General features: G+C 51.9%; 1 protein-coding gene across 5 annotated transcripts in view; it reads right to left on the bottom strand.

Annotated features, from left to right (window-relative positions):
• Window positions 1-5,253: 5,253 nt before the first annotated feature.
• RPS6KA1 (ribosomal protein S6 kinase A1) overlaps window positions 5,254-11,977 on the bottom strand; it is a 35,752-nt gene continuing 29,028 nt past the window's right edge. For all 5 annotated transcript variants that reach the window (XM_024766566.1, XM_024766569.1, XM_024766568.1 and 2 more), the window contains 5 exons: window positions 8,304-8,465; window positions 7,984-8,060; window positions 7,585-7,702; window positions 6,537-6,674; window positions 5,254-6,198 (listed from right to left, as the gene is read on the bottom strand). In XM_024766566.1, the coding sequence (XP_024622334.1) occupies window positions 6,076-6,198; window positions 6,537-6,674; window positions 7,585-7,702; window positions 7,984-8,060; window positions 8,304-8,465 (618 nt within the window). In that variant the 3' untranslated portion in view covers window positions 5,254-6,075. The remainder of the gene's footprint in view (window positions 6,199-6,536; window positions 6,675-7,584; window positions 7,703-7,983; window positions 8,061-8,303; window positions 8,466-11,977) is intronic.

Below are 11,977 nucleotides of genomic sequence, written 5' to 3'. Positions count from 1 at the left end.
ATGAGCTTTGGGGCCAAATTAGACCTGGGCTCAAAACCTGGCTCAGCCACCTCGTTTGTTGCTGGAGACCCGTGGGCCAGCTTCCTCTCTTAGCTTCAGTTTCCTTGTTATAAGATGGAAATGATCATACCTACCTCATGAGATTGCTTTGAGTATTAGGGGTGATGTATATATTGTGCCCCGTAAAAAGTGGGAACTCAATCATGCCTACTATCATAGCCATTAAATTAATGGCCAAATCAAGGATTAAATCCATGTGTTAACCAAAGTACCAAATGTTTGGATGCATAACATTTGAGGGAAACCAGATTTCTCTCTGAGGCTGCCTGTCTCAGAAATAATCATGAAAAACACAAAATGTAAGTGGGTGAAAACAGGAAACAACTAGGGGCTTCAATGCCTGTGCCAACAACTGAGAATTGGCGTCTCTGACTCAGATGGGGTGTGTAAAATCATCTAAAGAGTCCCCAACTGGGAACAGGAATATTCTCTAAGACCTTGACAAGTCCCATTAGTTCTCTGCATGTGCAGCCCAGGCGATGGGGAACTCACTACCTTCTGAGACTGTCCACAGGAAACTCCTCAAATTCCCTAAGGTGTTTCCTGCTGTTTGCCAGCTGGTAAATGTAACTTTCTAACAGCTACATCTTCTAATTGAGACCAGACCCCAATATTATAGGAACCTTTATGACCACATGGCTGGCTGAGGGGAAAAGTGATAACCAGACAGGTCTGTGGAACATGTAAGTAGATCTTGGGCATCTTGGAAGCAGAGAGGTGGGACATCACCCTGTTAAGAGTGAGTTTCAGGGACTTCCCTGGTAGTCCGTCCAGTGGTTAGGACTCCGTGCTCCCAATGCAGGGGGGCCAGGTTTGATCCCTGGTCAGGGAACTATATCCTGCATGCATGCCGCAACTGAGTCTGCATGCCACAACTAAAGATCCCACATTCTGCAACTAAGACCTAGCACAGCCGAAATAAATAGATTAAATAAACTTAAAAAAAAAAAAAAAGGGTGAGTTTCAGAACCACACAAACCTCGATTTGAGTTCTGCTCTGCCACTTAGCTGTGTCCTTGGGCAAATCACTTAACCTCTTAGACTCAACTTTCTCATGTGTGGAATGGAATTAATCATATCTCTGGGAATTCCTGGTGATCCAGTGGTTAGGACTCTGCTCTTCCACTGAAGGGGGCACGGGTTCGATCCCTGGTTGGGGAATTAAGATCCTGCAAGCCACGCGGTGAGCCAAAAAAAAAAGCATATCTCCTTCACATGAGGATCGAATGAAATAAAGCCTGGAAAACACCTGGCATCCAGCATCTCCACATAGTATTTGTTTAATAGACTGGAAAGGGGACTTCCTGGTGGCACAGTGGTTAAGAATCCGCCTGCCAATGCAAGGGACACGGGTTCAAGCCCTGGTCCGGGAAGACCCACATGCCGTGGAGCAACTAAGCCCGCGAGCCACAACTACTGAGCCCGTGTGCCACAACTACTGAAGCCTGCACGCCTAGAACCCATGCTCTGCAACAAGAGGAGCCACCTCAATGAGAAGCCTGTGCACCTCAATGAAGAGCCACCCCCACTCCCCACAACTAGAAAAAGCCCACGCGCAGCAATGAAGACCCAACGCAGCCAAAAATAAATTAATTAAAAAATATACGTATTAAAAAAAAATAGACTGGAACGGATATTTCATGGGAAGGGGCATCCTACAGGGTGGAAGCTCAGGCATTCTTATTCAAGTGTTGAAGGGAAGAGTGACTCTGGAACTTGGGGACATCTGGACTGACAATTTTTTCCCCAAGCCGGGTAATTTCTATTAGTGGGTTTTGCCCAAAGAGTCAGCACTCAGGAAATTTCCTGGCTGAGATGTTGGTGGCTTGGAACTGTGTTTCTGGAGTCCACTGAGTTCCTGGGGGGCCATCCCGACCTTATAAAAGTTAGAACAAGCTTGACTGTACAAGCCACACTTTTTACCTTCCAAAACATGTTCAGACTCACTTGCTCATTTGATCTTCAGGTTATGCTATGAGATGAGCACAGATTATGATCCTCATTTAGCAAGTGAGAAAACTGAGGCTCAGAGAAGGGAAGTAATATTTGAGTTTTGGGGTTTAGCTGCTGAGAAAGCAGTTGTGGACTCCCACTCTACCCATCACCATTTCCTAGTTCTTGAATCTTCCCTCTGGTGCCTGGGGCAAGACACTGCTTGGTGTCTCAGAGCATCAGCTTCCTTTCCTCCTCCCTAGATGCCTTTCCAGGCTCCTGCAACTCTGTGGGTGAAGTTTCTATACTTCCTCCAGCACTACCAAGTCCACTGTTCCTGCATTCTCTCTTGCTCACCCATTCAACAAACACTAGCTGAGGACCAATATACCGTGTGCCAGGCCTGGTGCTAGGTGCTTGGGATACAGAAATGAACAAAACACAGCCCATACCTTCGAGTTCACAGACTGGGTAGGGAGAAAACACATCATCAGCTAATTCCAAAGCTGTGTGATATACAAAGAGATGGAGTGAGAGCGCCTGGGGATTCCAAAGGAGGACTGCCAAACCCTGTCTGGGATGTCCTTGTTGGCTTCCTGGAGGTGTCATTTGAATTTTCCTAAAGGATGAGTAGAAGGTAGCCATGCACAATCCAGTGGAGGCAGGAACATGTTCAGGTCTTGTGAGCAGTATGGGGATAAGTTATGAGAGCTGATGCTGGGGCTCAGCGGGGACCAGATCACACAGGACGCTGGCTGTCAGACTAGGATGTCTGGGCTCTCTCTGTGGGCAGAGAGGAGCCACTCCAGGATAAATGCTGGGTCAGATTTGTGATTATAATGGAGTATGCTGCGGACACAAAAGACTGAAGGGGGGACTTCCCTGGTGGCGCAGCGGTTAAGAATCCACCTGCCAATGCAGGGGACATGGGTTCAATCCCTGGTCCAGGAAGATTCCACATGCCGTGGAGCAACTAAGCCCATGCGCCACAACTACTGAGCCTGCGTGCACAACTACTGAAGCCTGCGCACCTAGAGCCCCTGCTCTGCAACAAGAGAAGCCACCGCAATGAGAAGCCCGCGTACCGCAACGAAGAGTAGCCCGCGTTCACCGCAACTAGAGAAAGCCCGCGCGCAGCAACAAAGACCCAACGCGGCCAAAACTAAATAATTAAAAAAAAAAAAAAGACTGAAGGGAATTAGTAGCCTGTGGCAAAGGACAAAAAATGCGGTAAACAGGGAGAATGGAGAGGATGGGATGGATCCCAAAAATATTTAGGGAACGATATTGATGGGACCAGGAGGAAGACTGGATGTAGGAAGTGGGGGAAGGGGTCAGGGACGGTGCTCAGGATTCCAGCTGTGATGATGGGGTCCAGGGTGGACAACCTAGGGTGGTGGGTGGGACAGAAAATGTTGGTTTCACTGCACAGAGAAGTGGAACATACCCAGGTCAGGGACTCAGTACTATGTGTGTCAGTGGTGTTCACCAGAGCTCCAGTGCAGCATTCCCTGCTCCTGTGGGGAGGCTGCTAGCTCAGAACCTGCAAGCCGAGGCCAGCTCAGAAGCTGAGCTGCTAGTGTCACAATCTCCTTCCATCATAAGAGGACTTACCTCTTGGGCCCTTACTTTCTTATCTATAAAGTGAGGAGGTTGAGAAATACCAGAAGCAAAAGACCCTCGTTGATAAAGCTTTGAATCTTGCCAGACTGGCAGGTCCCCACTCACTGACTGTTATCTCACAGTTTCTTTTGCTGGTTCTCCCCCCTCCAGGTCACCTCTAAATGCTAGTATGTGCTAGGGCTCAATCAGTCTCCTCGTCTGCTCAGTCCCTACAATAGCACTTCTCAGACTCTAACGTGCACGCAGATCTCATTGAAACGTAGACTCTGACTGAGCAGGTCTGGGGATGGGCCTGAGATTCTGCACTTCTAACAAGCTCCCAGGTGATGCTGATGCTGCCGGTCCATGGACCACACTATGAAAGTCCAGCTTCCTGGCTCTACAAACTTTCTCCAAACTAATGACTCCCAAATTTATACTTCCAATCCAGACCTCTCTCCAGAACTCCGACTTCTAATTACAACTCTTGGTTGACACCTCCATTTGGATATTTTAAGGCACCTCCCAGAGTTCTCAAACCTGCTTCCCCCCAATTCTCCTTCAGTACTCAACTGCTCAAGTCAAAAACCTACAAGGTATCTGTGCGTCTCCTTTTTCTCTTAGCCTCTACATCCAAACTGACAGCAAGCAAGTGCAGTCTACTTTACCTCCGAAGCATATCCGGACCCTGTCTACTCCCTCCCCATCTCCACTCCCACCACCCTAGTCCAGGCGACCTCCTTTCTCGTGTGAGCTACTGCAGAAGCCACCGACCTGGCCGCCCTGCTTCTTGCCTGCCCTCTCCCCGCATCATTTCTCTACACATTAGAGTGGTCTTTTTAAAATATAAATCAAATCATGTCACTCTCCTGCTTAATTAAATTCTTTTAGGAGCTAGCATCTCATCTAGAATTAAATCCTAACTCCTTACTCTGGCCTACAAGGCCCAGCATGCCTGGCCCTGGCCCTGACACCGCAGCCCTGTCAGCTTCTCTCCAGTCCCTGAGCATGGCCAGCCTGTTTCCTCCTTGGAGCCTTTGTCCTGACTCTGCCCTCTGCTTCCTGGTCCTGGCTGGGCCCTTCTCATCATTCAGATCTCAGCTTGTGGGTCACCTCCCCTGAGAGGCCTTCCCTGATCACCCCATCTCTCATCCCAATTTAACTCTGCGTGTCTCATCAGTAGCTGACCTTTGTTTACTTGCCTGCTTCCCCACTGGAAGTAAGACCCAGGAAAACAATGACCTTGTTTTCTACTTGGTTCACCAGCATCTGGAACAGGGCCAGCATAGGTACTCAGAAAAAAATTGTGTTAGGAAATGTCATTCCCCCTCTGAGCCTCAGTTTCCCCGTCTATTAAACAGCGATAATAATATAATAGCATCTTCCTCACAGGGTTGTTAGGATTAAATGAGAAATACATGTAAGGCCCTGGCACTTGGTCACTAGTGGCTAGTAATCCCATTACTATAATCAATACCATATTGGAATCCCTGACAGGAATGTGTGGGCAGAGCCAGCGGGACTCCCACATGCTCCCCAACTGAGCTCCAAGCAGCTGGGCTAATTGGCCCTGGCCCACTACTTGTCACTGCCAAAGTCCTCAACACCCAATAGCAGAGGGAGGGCAAATCCAGGGATGACAAGTGGAGACAAGCGAGCTTCAACTCAACTGTAAGTTTATTAGAAAGGCCGTGGACAGATGAACCCTGAGTTACCAGCTGAGGAAGGAATGAAAAAAGCCCCTGCCCCTCTTGGCCTGCCCCACAGGCCTCCTGTGAATTCTGTCCTGTGGCAGACTCCAACAGAAGTCAGCCAAAAAGTGCTTGCCAGATGCTCCTTCAGGGGCTGCCCGACCTGACTGCAGAGGACCCAGTGGTACGGCCAATGTGCATGCTGGTGCCTGGAGCTGGGAGCCACGGGGCCTTGGTCCTCTCCTCTAGCAGAAAGTGGTTCCAGAACCCCCAACAGAACAGAACAGAAAAGGAGCCGATGGGGATAGAGCAAGTTCTGCCAAACAGCCAAGGGCTCTGGAAGGTGACGCTGGACTGCCTTGGAGGTGGGTGCAGATGGCCACAGATGGCCAATTGTAGGGGTCCCCCCCAGGGGGACCCTAAAGCTGCTCTAAGGAGTCTCAGCTACAGACAGCCCTAGTGTGACTCAGTGCCCCTCCCGGGGCTGCACTGGCTACTTCTGCTCCCAGAAAGGCAAATGGATCTTGTAAAAATCCATGGTGGTTGGTGCCATTTTTTTCTTAAAAAAAGACAAGAGTTTGTACAGTGAATCGATTTCAACCAGCAGAGCCTGAACCGAGAAGAGTGCGTCCTGGGGGAGGAGAAGGCACTTCTCACGCCCTCCCCGGGGTGATCTGGGCCCCCTAGGGGCTCCGCTCCCTCTGGCCCTGTGACTCAGGCCCGCTCCCTCTGGGAAGTACGCTGCCTCCGTCGAGCTAGCACTGCCCTGCGGCCTGGATGCTCCGGCCCCTCACAGGGTGGTCGATGGCAGCTTCCTCACCCGCCGCTGGGCCAGGATAGACGACTCGATGGGCTTCAGCTGAGGGGTGGGCTTGGAGCTGCTGAGCGCAGAGTATGTAGCTGCCATGGCTCCCTGGGGGAGGAGGTGGGAGTCAGTTCCCGAGGGTGGGAGGTGCATGTGCTCCAGGGCCAGGCCAGCCCCTCCCAGTGTTCCACAGCCCCCACAGGCCCCTGTTAATCCCGCCTTGGTGGTTCTTCATGGTCATCAGTCCTGCCTCATCCATCAGACTGGAGGCTTCAGAGCTCAGGGGCTGAGCCCCCTAGAGGACCAGGGGGGCCATGAGTACACTGTAGACACCCCTGCATGTCAGACTGGGGCTCCCTGGGAAGAGACACACATGGCATCTCCTGGCTCTGCCACCCCAAGTCCCTGCCCATGGAACCTTGACCTGGCAGCCTGGGTGTCTATACCTTCACGGTCTGCAGGTCCTGGTGGGATAGCTGGCTCTGGGGGAGCTTGTCTTTCTGGGTGATCCACGGGTGCTGCAGGACCTGCTTAGCTGTGAGGCGCTGGTGTGGGTCCACATGCAGCATCTTGGATACCAGGTCCTGGAGGAACAGCAGGAAGGGGTTGGTGGGAAGGGCTAGCAGGGGCGCACACAGCTGTGTCTGTAAGGCAGCCATCTCCTGCCATCTCCCACCTGGACCCTTGCAGTGGCCCCTTCGATCCACTCTCCACACCACTCCACGGCCTCCCTGAGCACATGCCCTTCTTCAGGACTTCTTCCTGGAAGGCCGTTCCCTTTCTCTTTCACCTTCTAGAAGCCATGCAGGAAGGTGGGAAGAACCTAAGGCTGGGGTTGGGCAGGTTCAAAACCTGACTCCCCTGCTCATCAACTGCATCTCCTGGGCAAGTTACTTTAACTCTCTGAGCCTCAGTTTCGCCTCTGAGAAACGGGATAACAAAAATACCTGACTCATAAGGTTAATGCAAGGTGGTGCTGTTCATTAAGGGCTCAACCTCTGTCTGACACAGAGGTTCCCATGACTGGAACCCATTGCTAACAGTGAAAGCTCAAATGTCCCCTCCTCTGAGAAGGCCTCTCTGCCCGGTAACCCGGGGCTCTGCTCGTGTCTCCACTGCCTGTACCCCTGGCCAGGAGGACCTGCCTCTCCACACCTGGCATCTCTGTTCCTTGCGTGCAAGCCTGTCTCTCACCTCACACTAAGTTTCCCCACGGCAGGGGCTGTGATGATGCAGCCCTCTGTTCCCCTACAGGGCCCAGAACACGGGAAGGGCCAGTAAATGATCACCAAGTTGTTTCCAAACAAGGTGTGGGGGGCAGTCTGCCTGGGAATCTTTCACTTGGAGAAATATGGCAACAGAGATTTGTGGGACATTCCACTTGGAGAAATGAGGCTGCAGGTCACCTGTTTTTGTGAAATGCTGAAAAGCCCTGGGATGGGACCCTGCCTCCCCGCCTGACAAATGAGCAGGGTCCAGGCCTTACAGACTCACCTTGGCTGTGTCTGAAACCGTGTTCCAATTTCCCCCGCTGAGGGTGAACTTCCCACTGCCGATCCGGGTCAGGATTTCCTCTGGTGTGTCACTGGGTCCATTGGCAAATGGAGTGTATCTGGGGAAAAGTCCACCCAGTCTGGGTATAGCCTCTGGCCTCCATCCTGGGGCCAGGGGTGGGGAGGGGTGGGGGACTGTGTCTCCCCCTTCAGACGGGGTGCTCCCAAGGGTGGCACTTCCTCCTCCAGGTGGAGCTCCCAAAGGCAGGGCCATGTCCCTGTCTTCAGGCCTTCCTGAGGCAGGGCTGAGTTTCTCCCATCAGACAAGCACCACCCCAGCTACACTAGGGCTGGAGGAAGGGGCGGGGGGCTGAGGGGGGCAGGCCAGTGGGGTACTCACCCCGCCAGCATGGTGTACAGCAGAATGCCCAGGCTCCAGATGTCGCAGCCCTCGTCATAGCCCTGGCGCTTCAGTACCTGGCAGGAAGGGAGGCAGGGGAGGGTGGTCTGTCTGAGGGGCAGTGGCGAGTGGCCCCATATGCTTGCCTGCTCCTCCCCAAAGGGTAGGACAAGGGTCCCAGGCCTGGGCTGATCCTCCCTTGGTACCCGGGCCAAGGCCACAGAGACGGGTTCTGGACAGCGTGGGGCCTCTGGAAGGGACACAAGGCTCCCCGTGCCAGGTCCCCTCACTCTTGCAGCCGAGGAGGCCGGGCCACTCACCTCAGGCGCCACGAAGTTGGCGGTGTAGCAAGGTGTCATGAGGAGCCCGTTCTCAGCCCGCAGCTGCTTGGCAAAGCCAAAGTCGCAGATGCGCAGGCACTCAGGGTTCCCAGACTCGTCCACATACAGGATATTGCTGGGCTTGAGGTCCCTGTGCACAACCTGGGGGAAGAGGGCCCGGGTCAGTTCTCCATGTGGGCAGGCTGCCGGTGGCCCAGGTCCACTGCCAGGGATGGGAGAGTTAGAAGACGGGCCCAGAGAGGGGGCAGAAGGACCCAGAATCTGAGAGGGGAAGGGGCTACAAAGGGGCCTTAGTGCTGCTGGTATTGCCGACTTGAAACTTCTAGGTCAGTGTCTGTGAGGCACCTCTAACTCCACTGTCCACACGGAACTCCTCAAATCCGCTGTCACACAATCTTACCTAATGGCAACTCCATCCTTCCCATTGCTTGGATTGAAATCTTAAGAGTCATTCTCAATTCCTCTTTTTTTCTCGTATTCCTCAATCAATCCATGAGCAAACTCTGCTGGCTCTACCATTAAAATACACCCAGAGCCCAAGCACTTCTCAGCCCCTCTCCTGGCAGCACGCTGATCCCGGCCACTATCATCCCTCCCCCGGGGTTACGGCAGCAACCTCCTAACTGGTCTTCCTGCTTCTGACCTCACCCCTACAGCCTGTTCTACACAGAGCAGCCAGAGCGATCCTATTAAATGTAAGCCAGATCATGTCCTCTCCAAGGGTTCTGCTCTCAAGAGGAAACGTCTTTACCATGGCCTGATGGCCCCACCTCATCTCTCCCCTGCCCCCTACCCACGTCGCTTGCGCTCTCTGGTCCTCTAGCACTCTCCTCCCTGCTCAGTTGGCTTTGGCCACACCAGCCTCTTTGCTCTTCCTTCAACATGCCAAGCACACTCCTGCCTCAGAGCCTTCACGCTTGCTGTTCCCTCTTTCTGGAATACTCTTCCCTTAAGCATCGGCCTGGCTCATTCTCATTTCTTTCAGGTTTCAGCTCAAATGTCACCTTATCAGTGAGGCCTTCCCTAGACCATTCCATATAAAATAGCCATCACGGACCTGTACTCCTTAGTCTCCTCACCCGGCTTTATCTTTATCCACAGCATTTACCACCATTGGATATTTACTTAATTGTCTTCTGAACCCACCCACTGGAATGTAAGCTCCACGGGTGTTTTGCTCACTGCTGCATCCCAGCATTTAGAATAGTTCCCAGCACAAAGTAGGTATTCAATAAATAACTGCTGAATGAATGGATGAATGACACTTAACTAGTGAGGCCTTAAGCAAATGACTTTCCTCTGGCCCCATTTGCTCATCTGTAACCTGAGGGGGCTGAACCACTCCACTTACTTTTCAACCACCCCCTCTCCCTTGGCATGGTTCTAGTCATAGTCATTCCTCTAACTATTACCTAATTATCGACAACTCTCAGATCTCTGACACTAACCCAGAGCTTTCCTGAGTCCAGGCTCATATAGCTGCTTACCAGATGGCAACCACTGAATGTCCCATAGGCCCTCAACCCCAACACACCCCAGACTAAGCTCATTCTCACCCTCCTCCTCCTCCTCCCATGAGCTCACGGTACCGCCTTGAGCCCTGTCGAAGACCTTCAATGGCTCCCTACTACTTGCTAGATAAAGCCTGAAGTCCCCATCCTGGTGTGGAAGGCTCAGCTGTCCGTTCCAGCCTTTGTCTACCACATCCCTCAAGCGCCCTGAGCTCAGGCCAGTGGGGGCTCCTTCAGCCGTAAATAGCCGTATCTCTCTGTGGAACGCCGGCTCACCCCCAGCACCGAGCACAGGGACTCGCACAGAGCAAGTGCTACGTGAATGCTGTGCAATGAACGAATGAATCACACCTCTGAAACACACAGAGACCTTGCAGGTTAGATCAGCTGAGTCTCGCAGGTTAGCTGGCTTCACGAGATGGTCCTTGCATATTCCCCGTAGAGCCAGGCCAACAGGCTCAAGGGGCAGCTGCTGCGCGCTCCAGCTGACAGTCACCATACAGCAACTTGGGCCCAGGTTTCAAAAGCAGCCAAATTACCAAACCAAACCAAATCCCAAACAAGAAAACACCCGCACTGTGGAGGCCAAGTGCAGCCACTGAGTCAACAGGCTGCGGCTCGGGCAGAGTTGTGATTTCAGTCAGGAGGCAGACGGGCCAGAGTGTGAACCCTGGCTTTACCAGCAGTAGCTGTGTGGTCTTGATGTGTCACTTAACCTCTTTAGTCCTTGGTTTTCTCACCCGTAAAATGGGGCTGATGAGAGTGCTCGGCCCCCAGGGTTACAGGAAGGAGCATATGAGTTATGTACCAGAAATATTTAGCACAGGGCTTCGAAAATGGCAGCTGCTGTCATAGTAACGCCAGCACTCCCTGGGGCTGAGCCCCACCATCATGCTGGACATTAAGATACAGTGAGTGCTTGTTAAGACGCCCTTAAAAATTAGAAGACAAGAAGGGTAGGAAAATGAAGGGACAGACGCTGTGCAAAGCAGCATCCGATCACACACAAGTTAGGGGCACAGACTCTGGGGACAGTTTAGCGATGAGGCTTTTACTTAAGCTCCCAGAGCCTCAGCTCCCTCACTCATAAAATGGGCAGAGTAATACTAATTCCTTGTTCATAGGTTCGTTGGAACAGTTAAATGAGCTGATGTGCAAAGTGCTTAGAATGTGTCTGGCCTGTGGAAAGCGCTCTGTGGAGCGGCGGCACCTCTGTCATCACCAGCACCAACGGAGGATGTGCGTTAGGGCGCCTGTGACCAGCCACACACACACAAAAGGGTGAAGTTCTTCTACATAAATCATCTGGCTAAACAGAGAAGTCAAAGTGTGAAGCCCTGCTGAGTTCTCAGACAAGCTGTCCCCGGCATGCTGGGGCCCTTACAGAAACAATATGAGGGAAGCAAGAGACCTGAAAGGGCCGACGTATTAAACAAAGAACTCTTGCAAAATAGATGGAAAAGGCAGACAACCCAATTTCTTCAAACGGACAAAAGACTTGAACAGACATTCCATAAAAGAGGCTGTCCAAATGGCAATAAACCCACGAAGAGGTGCTCAACTTCATCAGTCATCAGGAAAATGCAAACTAAAACCACTATGAGATACCATTCCTCATCTCCTAGAATGGCTGTGATTAAAAAGATGGAAAATACCAAGTGCTGGAGAGTACCGGAACTCTCACACACTTCTGGGAGGAGTGTAAGTAGGTAAAACAACTTTGAAAAACCGGCAACATCTACTAACGATGAATACACACTGCACCATGACCCAGCAATTCCACAGTTAGGTTTACACCCAGCGTTAAAATGGGCAAGTGTTCACGAAAGACAAGTGTAAGAATGTCACGGCAGCATTATTTGTCACAGTCAAAAAACTGGTAACAACTCCATGTCCATTAACGGTAGAAAGAACAGTTCAATTGTGGTCTATTCATACAGTAGAAACCACACGGCAACAAGAAGGAGTGAACTGCAGTCACACAACATCGCAGATGAATCTCAGAGAGTGCTGAGTGGCAGAAGTGAGATATGAAAGAGTACGTTTATATAAAATTAGAAGTTCACGGGCTTCCCTGGTGGCGCAGTGGTTGAGGGTCCGCCTGCCGATGCAGGGGACACGGGTTCGTGCCCCGGTCCGGGA

The sequence above is a fragment of the Neophocaena asiaeorientalis genome, unplaced genomic scaffold (assembly GCF_003031525.2).
Source record: "Neophocaena asiaeorientalis asiaeorientalis breed wild unplaced genomic scaffold, Neophocaena_asiaeorientalis_V1.1 scaffold79, whole genome shotgun sequence".
Taxonomy (NCBI): domain Eukaryota; kingdom Metazoa; phylum Chordata; class Mammalia; order Artiodactyla; family Phocoenidae; genus Neophocaena; species Neophocaena asiaeorientalis.
This window is presented reverse-complemented; position numbering and strand designations above follow the sequence as displayed.